Source organism: Gymnogyps californianus, chromosome Z (genome assembly GCF_018139145.2).
Source record: "Gymnogyps californianus isolate 813 chromosome Z, ASM1813914v2, whole genome shotgun sequence".
Classification (NCBI taxonomy): domain Eukaryota; kingdom Metazoa; phylum Chordata; class Aves; order Accipitriformes; family Cathartidae; genus Gymnogyps; species Gymnogyps californianus.
Genome location: NC_059500.1, coordinates 26,374,359 through 26,392,935, shown reverse-complemented (window position 1 = coordinate 26,392,935; position 18,577 = coordinate 26,374,359). Strand labels below are relative to the sequence as shown.

General features: G+C 40.4%; 1 protein-coding gene across 1 annotated transcript; it reads left to right on the top strand.

Annotated features, from left to right (window-relative positions):
* The first annotated feature begins 11,248 nt into the window (after positions 1–11,248).
* MACIR (macrophage immunometabolism regulator) lies at positions 11,249–15,536 on the top strand. The gene is made up of 3 exons (XM_050913157.1): positions 11,249–11,267; positions 11,378–11,741; positions 14,486–15,536. Exon 3 carries the CDS (start codon positions 14,507–14,509, stop codon positions 15,128–15,130), a length of 624 nt encoding a protein of 207 aa, XP_050769114.1. The 5' UTR covers positions 11,249–11,267; positions 11,378–11,741; positions 14,486–14,506; the 3' UTR covers positions 15,131–15,536.
* Positions 15,537–18,577: the final 3,041 nt, after the last annotated feature.

Sequence of the window (18,577 nt, the reverse complement as noted above, 5' to 3'; positions counted from 1 at the left end):
AATGCCTCCAGAGGAGGGCAACAAAGCTGGTGGAAGGGCTGGAAGGCATGTCCTGTGAGGCGCGGCTAAGGACTCTGGGTTTGTCTAGTTTGGAGAAAAGGAGGCTGAGGGGCGACCTCATTGCTCTCTACAGCTTCCTGAGGAGGCCAAGTGGAGAGGGAGCTGCTGATCTCCCTGGGATTCAGTGACAGGATGTCTGGGAATGGCTCAAAGCTGCGCCAGGGGAGGTTTAGAGTGGACATTAGGAAGCATTTCTTTACCGACAGGGTGATCGAGCACAGGAACAGGCTTCCTAGAGAGGTGGTTGATGCCCCAAGCCTGTCAGTGTTTTAAGAGGCATTTGGACAATGCCCTTAATAACATGCTTTCACTTGTGGTCAGCCCTGAAGTGGTCAGGCAGTTGTGCTAGATGGTCGTTGTAGGTCCCTTCCAACTGAAATACTCCTATTCTATTCTATTCTATTCTATTCTATTCTATTCTATTCCAAACCATTATTAATTCCCATACATTTTGACCTCAACATATGCTATGCATTCAATCCACCAACAATAAGGTTAAACAAGGATCATAGGAACCCAGAATAATTCAGGCTGGAAAGGGCCTCAGGACATCTCTAGTCCAACCTCTTGCTCAAATCAGGGTCATCTGTGAGACCAGACGAGGTCACCTAGGTCTTCATCCAGTTTGGGCTTGAGAACCTTGCAGGATGGAGACTGCACCACCTCTGTGAGCAATCTGGTCCAATCACGAACATGTCTTCATCAGCTCTCTTGCTTATTTAATAGATTTTCACTTTGATTTTGATACATTTACTGAGGTTCACTTAATAGACCTAGAGCAATGTTAGCAAGTACTTTATGTTGCCTTCTCCTATACATGTACATACTAAATGCATCATTTGTCTAAGCCTGGTCCAAAACTTCACTTCCCTTTCCCTGTAACTTTTAAATCTTATAGTGTAGGACAGAGTTCATCTTTTCATGTTGGTTGGTTCTATTTATTGCTTCGAGATGGTCTGAATCAGAGTTGAGGAACTGAACACCTGCAAAACACACAAAGCTCTAAAACCACCACCTTTTTCACATTCTTTCCTGTGCTTACCGCCTCCATCTGGACACAAATTCAGCCTTGCTTAAGTAACCATAATTCCTACTGAAATCAGTTTAATTAGGCAAAAAGTGAATTTGGCCCCAAAAGTAAATCAAGGGATACTTATCACACTCACTAAAATTAATTTTTTTAACTTGCTAAATAAAAAATAAAGGTGGGATTTTATTAAATGGTGTACTTAAGACACTTTGTTTAGGTTTTAAGTAAATTTTCACTATAGTTTCTTTTAACTTAGCCAAATAGCCTGTTAAGATATGTTAAAAAAAATCAGTAAACTCTTGGGTTTGGATGGCAAAAGTTGCTAAGATGTATGGCAATAGATAATATTTCTTTTTTTTGTCTTTTAATATAAAAATATTCCAGTTTTAATGATTTTTTTCAGTGTAAAAGTTATGCTGCTACTTCAGCCATACCCTGCTTGGAATTGGTTTTCTCTTCCTTCCCCCTCCAAATAAACACTTTGTATTTTATCCTGAATGTGGTTATGGATTTCCAGCAAAATCCAGATTTTCAGAATAATGGCTACAATCCTTAATAAGGAAAAAGAAACTGAATATTTAATAAAAAATGTTTGTCTCATTAGGCTTTGGAATTAAATCCATGTGCACAAAAACAAAGAACTAAACACACTGAGTAAATATTCTTTCAATTGCTCAGCTTTCAGCCCTTGTGATTTAATGCTCAAATTACCATAGCAGTTTCCAATGTTGTCGTGGTTTAACCCCAGTCAGCAACTCAGCGCCACGCAGCCATTTCCCCTTCCCCCTCCCAGTGGGGTGAGGAGGAGGAAAGCAAAGGGAAAAAAAGTAAAACTCGTGGCTTGAGATAAGAACAGGTTAATAACTAAAGTAAAATATAATACTAACAATAGTAATAATGAAATATAATAATAATAGTAATGAAAAGGAATGCAAGAAAAAAAAAAGGAAGGGGGGGAAGGAAAAAAACCAGTGATGCACAATGCAATTGCTCACCACCCACTGACCGATGCCCAGTTAGTTCCCGAGCCGTGATCCGCCCCTCCCAGCCAACTGCCCCCAGTTTATATACTGGGCATGACGTTCCATGGTATGGAATACCCCTTTGGCTAGTTCAGGTCAGCTGCCCTGGCTATGCTCCCTCCCAGCTTCTTGCACACCTGCTTGCTGGCAGAGCATGGGAGACTGAAAAGTCCTTGGCTTAAGATAAGCGCTACTTAGCAACAACTAAAACATCAGAGTGTTATCAACATTATTCTCACACTAAATCCAAAACACAGCACTGTACCAGCTACTAAAAAGAAAGTTAACTCTGTCCCAGCTGAAACCAGGACAAATGTACAAGCCTGGAATATACAAACGCAAGGAAAAGAAGTATTTTGATAAAATGTCTCTAAGGAGAAGAAAAGAAATGGAGCCCTTTTTCTGTGTGTTTTACGTTTAATATTATGTTTACTTTTTAAAATTGAGTTATATTGTCTTTCTAACTGACTGTCATTGATGCAGGAACCTACTGATGAGCACAGCCATCATAAGATACAGGTACTTCGTGTTCTGGTCAGGGCGATGATGCAGACAAAATTGTCTGTAATGGTCTGTGTTTTTCTCTGTATTGAAGCAGCACTAAAAAGTGTTAACCAGATCTTAAGTGGGGAAAACAAAGCCCAAGCACTTCAAAGTATCTTTGTTCTGCATGTAAAATCTTGGATGAGTTTAAGAGCACTGCAAAAAATAGCGAAATACAGTAGTCAGTCTTGGGAAAACCTTAATGACATTGCTTGTTACATGGAAAATGCAGAACGTTGAAAATTATGAGTTTTAGGAAGATCTGGGTTTATTTTCAAATATTTGGTGGGAAGTTTGGATACTATCTTTGGGAGAAGTTTTCAGGATCTGCCTTTCTTTTGGCACCTAGAAATTTAAAAGACAATTTGGCACCATGATAATTCCGTCAGTGCGATAAATGTTATTAAAAATTACAGTTTATTAAATGTTAAAATACCTCATTTGGGGGGGACGACACCGCTAATCTATAAAGCATGTTTTATTTTAAACAGTTACTTAGCTAGAACACATTATGATCATTCCCAAGCATCTGTTACCTCCTGATGTCATTCACCACTGCTGCCCGCCCCCCCCCCCCCCGCCATCAACCTTGGAAGTCCATCTCAGAGACTGACAACTCAGTTGACAGCAAGGGGAGGAAGTTGTGGGGGGAAGTTTGTTGGAGGAAAGTTGTGATATACTGACTCACAGGATTTTATAGCCTCATTCATACTGCAGGACAACATAGGAAGATGGTATTTCTGACTCAGGCTAAAACTAGTATTGCAGATGTCAACATGAATCAAAGGAGTCTGTGTACTGTAAGCAACATAGAGCATCATAATGACTCTGAGTTACACTCCAGATTTGTTTTCTTACACTGCTGCTTGACCAGATACATTCTCCATGTTCTGTATAAAATTTACTAATTTAGTTCTTAGAACGCTTTTGTGAACTTGCAAAACCAATGACTCTTAAGGGCTTGCAGAGGTAAAGAGACTGTAGTTAAAATTCCTTACAAAACCCTTGTTCTTTCTTTCTCTGTTTGTTCTAGCTGAGAATTTCCAAGAAATGCAAATTCCAAGTGCATCTGGGTGCGCAATTTGTGGCTAGTCTGGCTAGTCTGGGTGCATACCTAATGCTGACAGCCTTCTCTGCAGTTCAAGACCAGATGACCTGCAGCCTTCTTGACCATTGGGACCAGAGGGAGGCCAGAGTATGGCCTTTGTACAGAGGACATCTATGCATTCCCAAGGAGGGTAATAAGCTTCAGCTATGTATTTAAGAATGTGTCTTTAAAGACTCAGTTTTAGGAACAAAAGCTGGCTCAACTCCACCCCAGGGGGATTAGAAATACAGGCTCTGTGGTTCAGCTCCCAACAAACTATTACGGAGCGGGGGAAGAAAAGGGACTATGATGTTATACTTTCTCTTCCCCTTCCCTTTTATTTTTACTTACAGGAGGGAAGTTAGGCAATAGTTTGCAAGGTTTGGTGCAGTAATAGCATCTTTGCTCAATCTCTGAGTAGCAAAAAAAATAGGGAAATGATCTAAGTAGTTGTTGGCAAAACCATTACTAAAGGCTTGTATCTAGTCAGTGTCCAAATTTTGTAATGTGGAAATACCACAGAGGTTACAGAGAGAGATGGGCAGTATGTTGGTGAAGAGAAAGTCAGCAAGACATGATTACTTGATCCCTTCTTATAGTTGTGTACAAAGTCAAAAGATGTGTGAGACTAAAGCTTATTAGGCCACAATATCAGAATAGGTGGAACAGGTGGAAGACAAGGCTTGTGTCGACAAGGCTTGTGTCAACAAGGCTCACGGCCTAGCACTCCAGACTCGCCTCTGCAGGGGGATCCAGACAGACAGTTCAACTCTTATGGCCCAGCTGATTTCGTGTCTCCCGCCTCCTCCAGTGCAGCCCTGGCCCCAACCACACGACGCCGCAGAGCTGCGTGGAGCCAGGAGGCGCCTTCCCCGTTCTAGGGTGCCGTGGGCCAGCCCAGGGCCGCCCTCCGCGGTGCTGCTCACCGCTGCTCACCTCGGGGCCCGGCGCGGCCTGCCCCGCCCCAGCCGTTATCGGGCCGGCCTCCTCCTCACAGACACCAGCACGCGAGGGACAGTTTTACAGAGAGAAGGGAGCGCGGGAAGGAAGGGGACGAGGCGAGAGAGGGCCACGGCGCCAGCCGGGCCCGGGTCGGGTCGGGTCGGGCCGGGTCCGCTGCGCCGCGGGGTCGGCAGACCCGCCGCCCGCAGCGGCCCAAGGCCGCGGCGCACGGCGCCGCCTGCCGCAGCCGCGCCCCGCCTCCAGCCCCGGCGCGCAGGGTGGGACGGGGAGGGCCGGGCCGGGTTGAGTGAAGCGAAGCGCGCCGCAGTCGGCGCCTCGCTGCTCCTTCCGCGCCGGGTCCCGCCGCCGTGGACCGCAGGTAGGAGGCGGGGATGGCGCCGCTCCGCGCAGCCGTCGGGGCGGCGCCTCGGCCTCCGCGGCCTCGGGCCCTGCCCGCGCCTCACGGAGCGGGTACCGGAGCGGGGTCGGCGGGTGGGCCCAGGGAGGGGCCGTAGGGCGGAGGGAGCCGGGCCGACCCTGGCGCCCCGGCGGGAGCGGTGCCGTGTGGTGGGGCCGAGGAGCGGTGTGGGGCGGCCGGCATTGTTGGTGAGGGGCGGGCGCGGGCCGCGGCGGGGCCCGCCGGGGAGCCGCAGTGATGCCGCCCGCGGCCCCCGGGCCGGGGCGGGAGTCGCGGGGAGCCGCTCGGCGCGGCCCTCCCGGGGGCGGCGGCGGTGGCGCTTCTGCCCCCTCCGAGCGGTGCTGGGCGCCGCGGCGGGGCCGCTCCCGGTTTGGGAGCCGCATGGCGCCTGGACCCCGGCCCCGGCGCCGCGGGCGGGGGCGTGTAAGACGGGCTTTGCCCCGCAGCGCGGAGGTCCTAGCGCATGTACCCCTCCCGCCTCTTCCGTGAGCCGAGCGGCGGGCCCCGCGCGCCACGCAGGAGGAGCTCCCCGCAGGCCCGTGTACCCTGCGCTCCCAGTCCACGGCTGCTTCCTTTTCGCCACAGCAGCTGATGAATGCAGTGGAAGTAAGCAGGCAGTGACGAGCGCCGCAGAGCGTTCGTGGAGCTGTCCGGGCAGGTCTAGGAGGAAACCGGGATGTTGGTCCCGGTACCCGCGTGCGGAAGGAAGCCTGGGGGATTGTCATGTAGGGCCTGAAGCCTGCAGTGAGGTTGCTCAAGTGCGCTTTCTATGCCAGCCGCCAGTAACAGTGTAAACAGTGGAAAAGCCAAGAGTTCACCTGTTAGCACCAGTGTCTGTTCATAACCGTTTATAGCTCTCTTCAGTTGCAACTTACAACCACCAGCAGTCCCCATACCATTCTTAATACTCTTAGGCAAGTGCTAAACCTGAATATGACCTTACTATTCAGTCTGATAATAACAAAGTGCACTAGTGCCCAGCTTTCTAGGGGTAACTTTATATTTCTCTGTAATAAATCTTGCTTAGGGAAGGGTAAATGGAGGCTCAAAGCTCTGTTTAAATGTTGATTGTGACGTCCGTGATACTCTGTGACTGCATTTGTGCACTCTAACATGCATTGAAGCGTTACTTTACAGAGTATGAAGCTTGCTAAGCTGCTTTGGTTTATTGGCAGGTGTGTTTTGCCCATTCTGTCTCTGCATATTAAGATATTTGGGGAGTGTCTCAGAACAGTTGAGGTGCTGTTTTGATTGGCCTACAAATATGTAGGAAAATAGTCTCAGGTCTTAATTTCTCTCTATATAAGTTATTTATATGCTATTTTACATAGGGGTTTTAGCTGGCATCAATGTGAGCATGTATGTACCTATTACAAAGAAAATAGCAAATTATGTGCATTAGTACATGTTTTCTGTGAACATATCTTTGCTTGTTAGTGCGCTCTCTAAAGTGGGGCAGTACGTCACTGTACATACATACGTACGTGCTTAGGTAGCTGCATGTGGAAGTGAAATCGATGGCAGAAGCCTGCAGTTACACAGATCTCAGTGGGAGTGATTGAGAGGGTCTGTGATGGGGAGAAGGACTTGCTGCTTGTACCAGTAGTTGGCCGACTTCTGACACTGCTCGTCCTGAATACAGTAAGAGTCCCTGGAGCATTTCTAGAAGGGGTGTAGTGAGAGCTGTGGAACCGATGCTTTGTTTTGCCACGGGGAGTAGAAGTGTGCAACACTGATTCTCCTTCCTACTTTTTCCCAGTCATCTCCCTTACTGAAAGCTTTTCCTCCCACCACCCTGCTGCTGTTGGTGTATTTTGAACCATATTCTGTCTTATGTGGTATGCTTGCTTTATTTTTGTAATTTTTTTCCCTTGAGGAAGAGTGCTTGTTAGAATAATGAAGATGGAGGAGAGTGGTTCTCGCAGTGACTTTGAAACAGAGGGAAGTGAGGCAATGGCAGTGCGATCACTGAAATTAAGTTCTTGTGTAACAGTACCGACATTGTAGCATGGCTTTCCTTATAATCTCTTCTTCTTTGACCAGCCTTATGCTGCTGGCTTGGCCACCAGGCATGCGTAATCATATGCAAATACAGTATGTTGTGGGAAAGTCAGATGAACTGAGTGTTCCGGGACAAAGTCTTCTGTTCGCACTAGTTGTAAGTTTAATACAAATTTACTGTACCTGCATGTGCTGTTGGGCTTTTATTAATTTTTATTCCATACTTGCATTACACTTAAACACTTGGTTTTAGGTAGCATTTAAGTATGGGAAGGAGCATTTGAGAAGGAGGCAGAGGACAAAACTTTGAAGCCGTTATATACGTAACTCTAGTAAGCTTGAGGAAGTGACCTTTAGCAGTGTGGATGGTATAAGTGAATGAGACACCTTTCCAACAAACACCTCAATATCTGCTGCAGATTGCATCAAGTTAAGACGTTAAAGACATAAAAAGAACTAGTCATTTAAAGTGCTTCAGTTAAAAAAGAAAACCAAAAAACCTAAATTGCATTGATTAAACGTATTTTTCCTGATATCTTTGAGTAGGTCTTATTTTTAACTAGTATCTTTCTTTGAATAGCTGTTCCTAGTCAAAGGCTGAATATAATATTGTTTAGGTTGATAGTTTCAAAATAATATCTGCAGAGCTATATTTTCAGATGCGGCAATGTAGGATACTACCAAACATGCATTTCTTGTCTGACACAAAAGCAGTGGAGACCCTTATTCCCATTAGCATTTTGGTTTTTAAAGACAAAAATCGATATTTATTCAGTAAAATTTTTAATACTTTTAAAACTGTGGGGTTTTTTTCTCCTATCTGTTACTTTAAAAAGGCAATTTAATTTTGGTTGACAGGTCAGGTTGTGGTATGGTTTTTTGTTGTTTTTGCCCAAGTGGGCTAACATGAAACTGGAGAGAAGAGAACTTTGAAAATGAAACTTAGATTTTGGTTGGTGAGAAGATGAAAATCAAAAATACAGAGACATAAAATGCAACTATAAGAAAACATTCTTTTAACTTACTAACCAACTAAAGAATAAAAATAATTTGTTTTACAGTATGCATCAGCTTCTTTACATGTGTCTCACTGTTTCATCTTTTGATGAGTAATGATAGTAAACAGCTATCTTTATGCTGGCCAGGAGCATCAGCTTACTGATGGAGTGGGGGGGAAAAGTTCATCTGTGATTCCATCCAGCAAGAAAGTTGCATTGTTTGTTTAAAGGACTCTAAATATTTCAGAAAAGTTACCCTCTGTTAAACACTTCCATCTAATATTGCTTGGCAAAGAGGTGTTAGAAGTTAAATGGCTTGCTTTCCCACCATTTTCTTCTACTTTCCTTGCTTGCTAAGTCTGCTCATACAAAATTCATTAGGCTGGACTGACTCTTGAAATTCCATCTGTCTCTTTTCTGTGTAAATTGTACACTCTATCATGCTGGTCTGGTCTGAGCTAGTCACTGGAGTTGCCAGCTGTAGTTCCTCAGTAATTCATTTGTGATCCTCTTAATTTTTAAAAGGTGGTTTCCTGGATCATAATTGTTTTCTGTTTAAAGCTGCATTAATAACAAGAATTAACAAACTGGGTAAATAGTTCTTGCTTCTTGCAGTAGAAACATATTATTAGAAATTGATTTAATCTTCTTTTGCAAAACATTTAATAATTCCTTGTTCTGTATAAGCCATGTGGTATTTATGGTCTGGTATACTGGATTGCTGAAGGGCTTAATACTTCACCTGTTGACAAGAACTGCACCCCCCCAACCCTCCACCAGTTATCATTTTTACTGGTTTTGTTTTGTGGACTGTTGTTTTGCCTTATCCTGAAATTATTGCACTGGCTTTATTAATTCAGTAATATCCATTCATCTGTTTTCTTAAGGCCTGCAGGATCATAACATATGCTTTATGCATAATTTCATTTTCTTGCATGTAATTTTGAGAAAAAAATCTGTGCTAAACTTTATTCTTAGTCCATTTGAATGTTGTCTCATGTGCAACAATTTAATATTATCTCCATTCTCTTTTTCTTTAGCTTAGAGTAGTTTGGAATTTCTCCTAAGGAACAGCAAGAGTTGGTGAAGAATGTGTATAGTTTATTGATATCATTCATGAGCTTGTTCTCTGTGATTTTTTTTTTTTTTCCGCCCTTTCCTGTCTCTACAAACATGGTATCAGTCTGTAAAACATAACACAACTATTATAGGCGACCTTCAAGAGCATGGTGAAGCAACATTCGTCTAAGACCCTTCAGCTGAAGGTAAAGAGCATGGCTAAAAACAACCATCTGCCTCTGGCAGTATGTGCAGCAGTGTCACCAGCTTGCAATGGAGGAACCTACAAGTTGCATACATCTCAAAGTCTATGGCTTGGCTGCCCCACTTCTAGAAAAAGAAATGTGGCACCTTTGTGGATACTCTTACATAGCTGAATTTTAGCTTGATCTTTCCCTTTCAACTAAATATTTCACTTGTTTTATTGGCAGATTGAAAATAATTATTTCCAGAAAGCTTTGCTCTACAAGTACATAATTCCATCAGCATATTTCAGTGACAGAGAAACAAGATGGGATTTCCAAGAGGACATACTATATGTGAATTTTTCTTTTCAGACTGCAAGGGGAAAGATGTAGACCTTATTCTTCCCCTTCACAAGCAGAGACAATTGAAATAATTAAAAATGTGTGCTGGCTTCACATGTGCTTCACATGTGCTGGGTGACTTTACTTACTCCTGATGTTTGATAAACAAACATTATCTCTTCTAAGTGCATTGTATGTATTAAGTAATGGCAGCACAGAGAAGGGGAAGTGTCAAAACTGGCTTGATATCTCTATCCAATATGTTTGACTCTTTTACAGAGTTAGTATCACTGAGTCTATTGCCATCTTTGTGGTTCTTAACAAATGGTACTACCTGCAGGCTTGGCATCTACAAAAAAAAAAAAGAATCTGTTCTTAAAAAAAATAAAATCAGTAGTTGGATGGACAGAAATTGAATGCTCATCCTAAAAAAAAAGGCATCTTCTCAAATCAGTTCATATTCTAGTTGAGAAGATAAGTAGCAATGGAAATACCAGTTTACAGAGAACCAGGTTTTTTGCTGAGAGCAACTTATTGTGGTGGTTTCAAAATAATGCAGACTTTCTACAAAGCGTAGGAGTGTCAAGGGAAAACCCTCTTCATCTTTCTTTGTCTTTAAATATTGGGTAATTAAAGTTGATACTTTTTGAGTGACATTTCTCTCCTCAGAAAGACAGTAACATACATTTAACAGAAAAAATAACATTATCAGGAAGAAAAAAACAGGCAAAAGATGTCATTGGGTGCAGTAAGAGCACATGACGAGGTCATTCCAACAACAAATGATTTACAGTATGTATATTAGCATGGTGTGATGTTAGACATTAGTGTGTCATACACGTATGTTTTTCATTTGTCCCGTGCTAATCTCTGAGTGGTATCTAACACCTTCGTGAAAGATTCAATAATCAGAAAGCCTTTATATTCACAAAATGTGGAGGTTTTGATGTTTTTACCCTCTAAGAACTATCCCAAGCATATTAATGTATTCTTTGAGGCAATACAATGTTTTATAGTAGTTAACCTAGTATTTCTATTCATTATTCCTCTTCTCTGTGTTTTAGACAATTTTCTCTATATTTAGCTGGATTGGGTCAGATTTATATGTAGAGCCTTCCTTATACTATAAAGAGAATTGATAAAATCTTGTAAAATCTTAATGAAGTTAATTGTATTCTGGAAGCACTTCCGGTGTGTATTGGTCAAGTGAATCCTCTTGGTAACTGTTACTTTCAGTTATTTTCTGTACTTCTAAAATATGCAAAGCAGCAACAAAAAAAAGGATATGCCATCTTGTTCCTCTTCTCCTTGTTTTGATTCTATAGTAAATCTTTAATTATAAATTGTCTTGAATTGGCATCACTCCATTGTCATTCTCTTTGAGAAGTAAGAAGACAAGGCAGCTGTGATCTGAAGAAATATTCTTTTTAAACTGAAGTACTTTTTTTTTTTTTAGTATTATAATTGATGCTGAGAACTACTGATGAGCTTACACCACTACATAGCAATGAACATAATAGTAATCGTCTAATGCCTTATAACCATGGAAATGGCCTAAAAATGCAGTCTAAAGGTTTTAAGTATGTATTTGTAGGTAATGGTATCTACACTCACAGATACTGTGAATCTCTCAAATGATTTTCTTTTATAGAAGTCTTCTCAATAATGTTTCTCTATTCTTTTTTACCAGATAAGGAGACAAAGCATGTTGAAGCCATATGGCAGCTTGAGTAATTCACATTAAAAGTCTTGGGAAAGAACAGCTGAACACATATATGCTGAGTTTTGGACCTCTGCCTGTGGAGCTGGCCAGTCATTCCTCTCACCAGCTAGCAACGCTGTTCCCTTGAGCTTCTGATGTTTATGGCACCAGCTTCTGGTGCTACTGTTGCTTTCTAGTGTCTGTCGAATTTCTTGGTTTTAGGGCTGTTCTTTGCACTGGAGCACAGAAATGGAAGTTCTGCAGTTTCAGGCTGAAGTACTAGGCTGGAGCTTGCTGACTTGAAGGCTTTTCTGCTCTGATTTTCCTTTGTACTGTTTTTGGCCAATGAGGGGTAATTGTTCGGCAATGAACTTCTGCCTCCTTCCCTCCTGTTTGTAGTTACTCTTCAAAGTTGATTGCTTTTTGTTAGCAGGGCATACACCCATGTTTCAAACAGAAGTAAATTAATCTTAAAAGCTGTGTTCTGAGAAGCGCCTTTTTGTTGCTTTCAAGTTCTCAAGGCTTTTTTAACTCAAAAAGTGCATGAAGACATCTCTTCCTCCCTCCCTTTCCTTAGGGCACGTGTTGCTGTGGCAAGTGATTGTTGGTTTTGTTTTGTTTTTTTTCTGTTGTTGCTGTTTATATGTGACTAGATAATATGATTCATTTCTAACCTTGCTGTATGACTATTTTATTTACACTTTTTCTAGCACTTACTTATACTTTCCTAACATCATTTCAGCTTTTTAACAGAATGGGTTGAGTCTTTCTAGAAGCTTACTGGAAAGATTTCTGAACTGCAGGGTAAGAATAGGGAATTAAAAGAACAGGAACAGTTAAATACTTAGGTTTCTTGGCTAAAACCACAGGGTAGCCAGAAGTTTTAATGCAAAATTTTTCTGTGCTATGCCTCCAGTAACCATAGTTCCTGATGGTGCAGGAAGTATAATTTCTACCTAAGGAATTGTCATGAATATCTTTAACTCAGTGGCTGAAATCTCACCGTATTTATTGTCTCATTGCTAGATATGGTGCTAAAGTAGGAAACAACAACTGCTTCTGCTATTCTGAAAGTTTTAATTGACTCTATAAATGTATTTCACAGTCAATTAAATACAATGGGCAACATTCTTGAGTCTTATGTGGATGTTTTTTTCAGTGAAAGATTTTGGTGTTTGGTTTGCTTCAGTATTTTAATTCTTTATTTAGCTTTTGCTGTGTTACCTGTATTGTTAAATTCAAAATGCTTAAAAGCTGACTGGATGAAGTGTATCTGTAAAAGTGATGCTACACAAAACTGGTAATGAAGAATCCTAAGTAGACCACAATTGTGAGAGCTGAAAAAGGACATTTAAGACTAAAGGAACATTAATAATAGTCTCTCCATAATAGAAGTTTGTCAATGGCAAATAAAATCCTCTTCAGCAAAACTGGGGGGATTTTGTTTACTCCTAGTTTATTAGCGTAGGGAGCAGCAGGTTGATTTGAGACTAAGCAGGGAAACAGAGATGGGAATGTTACATAAACTGCTCCTTCCCAGTCCCTGAACAGAAACAAGTTAGCCTTAAATTTTGGTTGAGGCTAGATTATTTTCTTTTGCAAGTGAGATTTGCACACAGCTTCCCCTCTTATTTTAAGACAAATTAATAGAAATTCATCTTGATGGGATTTTTGGGGGTGTCTAATTGCAGAAGTTTGAATAAAGTATTCCCTTGTTTGTTGCATCTTTGCTACTTAGCCTGTGACCTCCTAAGCCTCAGAATGGCAGCAAGTAACAGCTTTAAAAGTTTGCAAACTGATAATAGCATGTTTTAAGTCAGTCTTATTTGTGAAACATTACTGAACTTTTGAATGTGGTTTATGGTCACCTATAATGAAATTCAGAATTGTGTTTCTGCTTGACACTTGCATACTAACTTTCCTTTCTTCTTTTGAGTCTCAATTGCCTTTAAACATTACAAAGCTATGCTGATTTTTTTGTGAACTGTATTGGCTAGAGAGCCACTAGCTACTGTTTAGAGCAAAGGTGAAGCTGACGACAAAGGAAGCATGCATTTGGAAACAAATGTGACCTTTCTGTTTTGTGAAGTAGCTGTGCCACTGAGATGGTGTAGATGGTGCTGAAAACAAAGAAATGAAAAGAATTAAGCCTTCTCTGTGTTCTGGCATCCACTGGTGTATACTTGCTGTGATATTGACATTATCTTTCCATCTTAGAGATGGTAATGGCTTGTGGCAGACGATTGTATCTGTAAAGGCACCAAACAATGTATTTGGAATAGAGAGGGAATAAAGGTCACGGCAAAATAGTCTGTTTCCAAAAGAAATAGAAAAACAAATAAATACCTTCGAATTCAGAATATTGGTTATTCTTAAGATGCTTTTAAGAATCTTATGCTATATTCATTAAAACCTAGTATACAGTTTCCTTTGTTATAAATACATTAAAATAGAATAGTCTAAGTTTCTTTACTTGATTGTGAATCAGACGGTAGGTTTTTTGGGGGGGGAGAGGGGAGGATTGCTGATGACCAGTAAAGACAGCTGTTGAACGGCCAGCATGCCATTCTTTGAATCTAAAGCAAGGTGTCTTTACATCTGGAAGAGGGAAGCATTGCAGTACCCTCAGTTGATCAGGTCTGGTCTGTAGTCATGCCTGACTGTGGTAGTAGCTGTTAGACACATTTTTTAAAAGCTTTGTTTACTGAGATTATTGTCAATAGAAAAAATACACAGCTGAATATGGGAGAAGCTGCTGTGGATGTGCTAATGGATGTAGATGGCCTAAAGGATGAAAAAATGGACTGGAAAGATGCTTCTTTTTTGTGTACAATACTAAAGAATGTTTTTAACGTTTAAGAATATCAGGAGTGTATTTTGGTATCTTTTGTTAAAAAACCACCCAAGATAGTTTTAAAAGGCAGATGGCAGTGGTAGTTTTGTTCTGGAACACGCTGCAGAGCATAAGACAAGGCTGAATAGAGAAGTACTGGTCATGACTTCTGGGTAATACAAAATCTCATTTCTGTGATCCTCTCTCAACTCCTCGTGTTGCATAAAGCCTCTGTTTCTGATCAAGCTCTGTTTTATTTTTAGGAGGATAGCATTGTGTTTAAAATGGAAGTTGACATAAATGGAGAGTCCAGAACTACCCTATCCACCCTCCCTGTGCCTCTTGCAGAGGTGAGTCCTGCAGGCAGGATGGAACCAGAGAAGCCCCGCTGTTCCAGTACCCCATGCTCACCAATGCGGCGGACGGTTGCAGGATATCAGATCCTTCACATGGATTCTAACTACCTGGTTGGCTTCACGACTGGAGAGGAGCTGCTAAAATTAGCCCAGAAGTGTACAGGAAGTGAAGAGAATAAAGGGGAATCTGGGCCAAACTTGCGCTCCAAACAGCTTGATTCAGGATTTACACGTTCTTCCCGTTTGTACAAAACTAGAAGTAGGTACTATCAGCCATATGAGATCCCAGCAGTAAATGGAAGGAGGAGGAGACGGATGCCCAGCTCAGGGGATAAATGCACTAAGGCTTTACCATATGAACCTTACAAGGCACTTCATGGTCCCCTGCCTCTTTGCCTTTTGAAAGGTAAAAGGGCTCATTCAAAATCCCTGGACTACCTCAATTTAGACAAAATGAGCATTAAGGAACCTGCTGACACAGAAGTGCTACAATACCAGCTCCAACACCTTACCCTTAGAGGGGACCGCATGTTTGCAAGAAATAACACATGAGCTATCATCTTGAATTTAGAACCAATTTCTGATTATTTCTGTTGCTGCAAAAATCCACCGTTGTACTGTGTACATGACTGTCCACGTTGTAGGTGGTTGTATCAGCTAAATGTTATCAGAAAGGAATCTTTCCTGAGCAAGCAGCTTCTGATGCAAATTTGACTGCAACTGGTGGATATTTCTTTGGACTCGTTTTAACAAAAAAAAGCTTTTGATTTTTGGGTTTGGGATTTTTTTTTGTACAGTTAGATCTAGTATTTACAATAATTTAACACTGAAAAATTGGTGATGTCTGCTTGGTTGTTGCTAATTTTGGCTTGATGTTAGAAAGTCCTCTTGGATAAGTACTCAAGTTTAGGAGGTTTTTTGGTTTTACTTTTTGTTCCTGTATTCTACAGTAAAATGTATGGGTCTTTTTTTTTTTTTTTTTTTTTTTTTTTTTTTTTTTTTACATCGTGGAGAGGAAACTGAGCTTGGCTAAATTGGATCACTTGCTATTTAAACAATCCAGTTCAAACATTTTCAAACTGTGCTTGCACTGGTGATGAGGGTGAGATTCACTCATAAAACAAACCTTTTCTACTTGAATCCTGTTAAATTATTTTTTAGTTTCTGCATGGAAGTAATTGCTTTGTCTCCACTGTTCTATAAAACTTGTTGAAGATAAGTATTTGGGTTATTAAAAACAAATCTTTTTGGGAGTGAAGATTTTTGTTGTTGTTAGTGGGATTTATTTTTTACATTGTCTTGACACACACACAAAGATTCACTGCAGATTCCAGTAAACACACTGGAATGTCTGCATTGGTATGTCAATAATGTTTTTGATTTTAATTAATGATTTCTGTATCATGCATAGTAACAGAAGGTGTCAAATAACTTCAGCATTGCTTTGGAAATTCAGTTGATTTGGAGCACTGAACACTTGAGATCTGGAAGGCCGATTTTTTTTTGATGGAGTGCAAGTGAAGTATTTCTGTATCAGCATTGAAGAGATGATCCTGGATTATTCAACAGAGTAGACTGAATACAGTGGCTTACTTCTGTTACTTAAGAATTTTTTATCCGAACATGACATCAAATGCAGTTTTGACAGCTGTATTCCTAGATATATTTAAAACATTTTAGTAACTTATGTTTAAAAATGAAAAATAGTTTTCAGGCTTTTTTTTTAGATGCGATCTTTTACTGAAGCAGCGTGCAACTTGGTTTTGGCTGATGACCTCTGCAGAAGTTAAAAATAAGATCACATTGTTTTGAAACAGAAATTATTTGATCAGTTGTTTCTGGTGGAATTAAGATATTTTTTGTTTGTTTATCATACAGAACGACTAGAAAGCACTAGTTAGTGCACGTGCTGTGGAAAATGAAGAGTTCTTCTCATTCTATCACTTACTCCACAGTTGTAATTGAAGGCAGCCCAGTAGTCTGCATTTTGCTGGTTTGGTTATCTTTTTTTACGTTTATTAGAATCTTTGCAACAAACTGATGTGTATTTTTAAAAGTAAACTACACCTGTGTAAATTTAATGTATTGAACAATGATCTTGAAAGTAAAATCTTCCTAATAGTCTTCAGTCTGAAAAACAATATGGTCAGATGCCAAAGAGATGGGCGTTTTGTTTAAGGAATAAACACCACTGTTTATTAAAATACCCTATCAAACTGTATTTCTGGCTGAAAAATAAAAAGGATCGTATAAACACCTGTTGTTGTGGAGTCTTTTGCTGTGTAGGAGAAAGAAGACCTTTAAAAATACAACTTTAGACCACGAATCATTTAAAAACAACTAAAGCAGGGATCTTGGACTTCTGTGAAATAGGTGCTTAGGTTTGTTACTTTGTTTCAGGAAATGGGCCATGCAATTATTAATATTTTGTGCATGTTTCTAATGTCATCCTGTGCTGTAATTGTATAGCTACACTAATAGGTTGATGGCTTTCTAGCCAAATTCAAACATAAAAAAATGTGTTAGTACTTTATTTGGTGATTTGCTTGTGAAGGTGCTTACACATGGTAGTGTTTGCTTAACTCATATGCAGTTGTAGCTCTCATAGTATATCCTCATTCAAGAGCCCAATGTTTTGCAACTTTGGTTTGTAACATTCTTTGTCAGAACTCTTATATCCACAAGGAGTTCCTGGTTTTACCTCTAAATCAAGCAAAATCTCAGCCAAATGGAAGCTTTTGATCTTGTCTTATTTTTGCTGCTTATAATGTCTTCCATTAAACTAGTCTATTAAAATCAAAGATGAGATGGTTCTTGAGACTACTAAAATGAAATTGAATATGAACAATACTGACCTTTCAAAGTGAGTTCTCACTGTTTGTGTAATAAATTAAAAGAAAAAAAAAGCATAAAAAAATAATGTTTCCTTGTCGGCTTTAGGTGTCTTCCAGAGGATTAAAAGAGTGAAGGTAGAAATGATACAGCGTAGTAACACAAATCTTCCATTTAACAGACCATTAACACCAAAGCAGATTGGGAATCAAGTACAAATGTGTAAGCTGGGATATTGAGGCAGATCTGAAATTCAGGCACACTGCTGGCATTTTTTTTTTTTAAATATACCAAAAAAGGATTGGTATGAAATCCATTCTTTATTTCAGTGTTTTCTTTCTTCATTTCAGGTATAAACTTGTAACTACTCCTGTCCTGCTGTGTTATGGTTTATATTTACAGCTGTACACAGTACCTAACTGACCTTATAGTTTCCTTTACCTTGTCTTTGTCCATCCGTTGTGTTCTGACTTATACTCAGTTCTCTTGGGCGATGATCTCTGTTGCTGAACATGCTTACTGTAGTGGGGATTGTTAATTGCAGACTAGGGCTACTAGACGATATTGCAAAATAAGTAACAGACAAGCTTTTAGAATTTTCTAAAACTGCTCTCCTGGATGTGGGTTTTTTTTCTGCTGGGAAGAACAGAGGAGTGGAGAAAGGTTATTTTTAAACTGCTGAAAATGCAGATGTTGCTGTCTGGACATGAAGAAAGGTTCTCAGTAGTTCAGGGCTTGGAGTATAAATAATTTCATTATTTTGTGGGCAAATAAGAGAAGAGGACAAGTGTAATTTTTAAGAAGAATTACAAGAGAAGACCCGAAAGGCTATAAGCTGCATAAAAAAACTTCCAAAACGTACAATATCTGCAGAAATATCAGCTGATTAGTTTCAATAAAGCTAGGTGGTGTCAGGCTGTATAATTTGCTTTTGAAGAAGTGCAAAAGCTATCCAGAACACAAAACTGTGGTCTGAAAAAATCTAAGTGGGTTTCAAAGTATGTTTTCATTTGGTAAAACACAGGATTCAGTTAGAAAAAAAGTCTTAAGGTGAATACTAAGCTAATGTCAAGTTTTATGGATCAAATGAATGTTTGTAGTAGTAGGAAGGGAAATACTACCCATAATATAGACTAAGCAAAGAATTTTTAATAGACAACGTAACTG

Bases quoted from the DNA above. Each gene is read 5' to 3' on its own strand.
- MACIR (XM_050913157.1), top strand. From the start codon at position 14,507: ATGGAAGTTGACATAAATGGAGAGTCCAGAACTACCCTATCCACCCTC.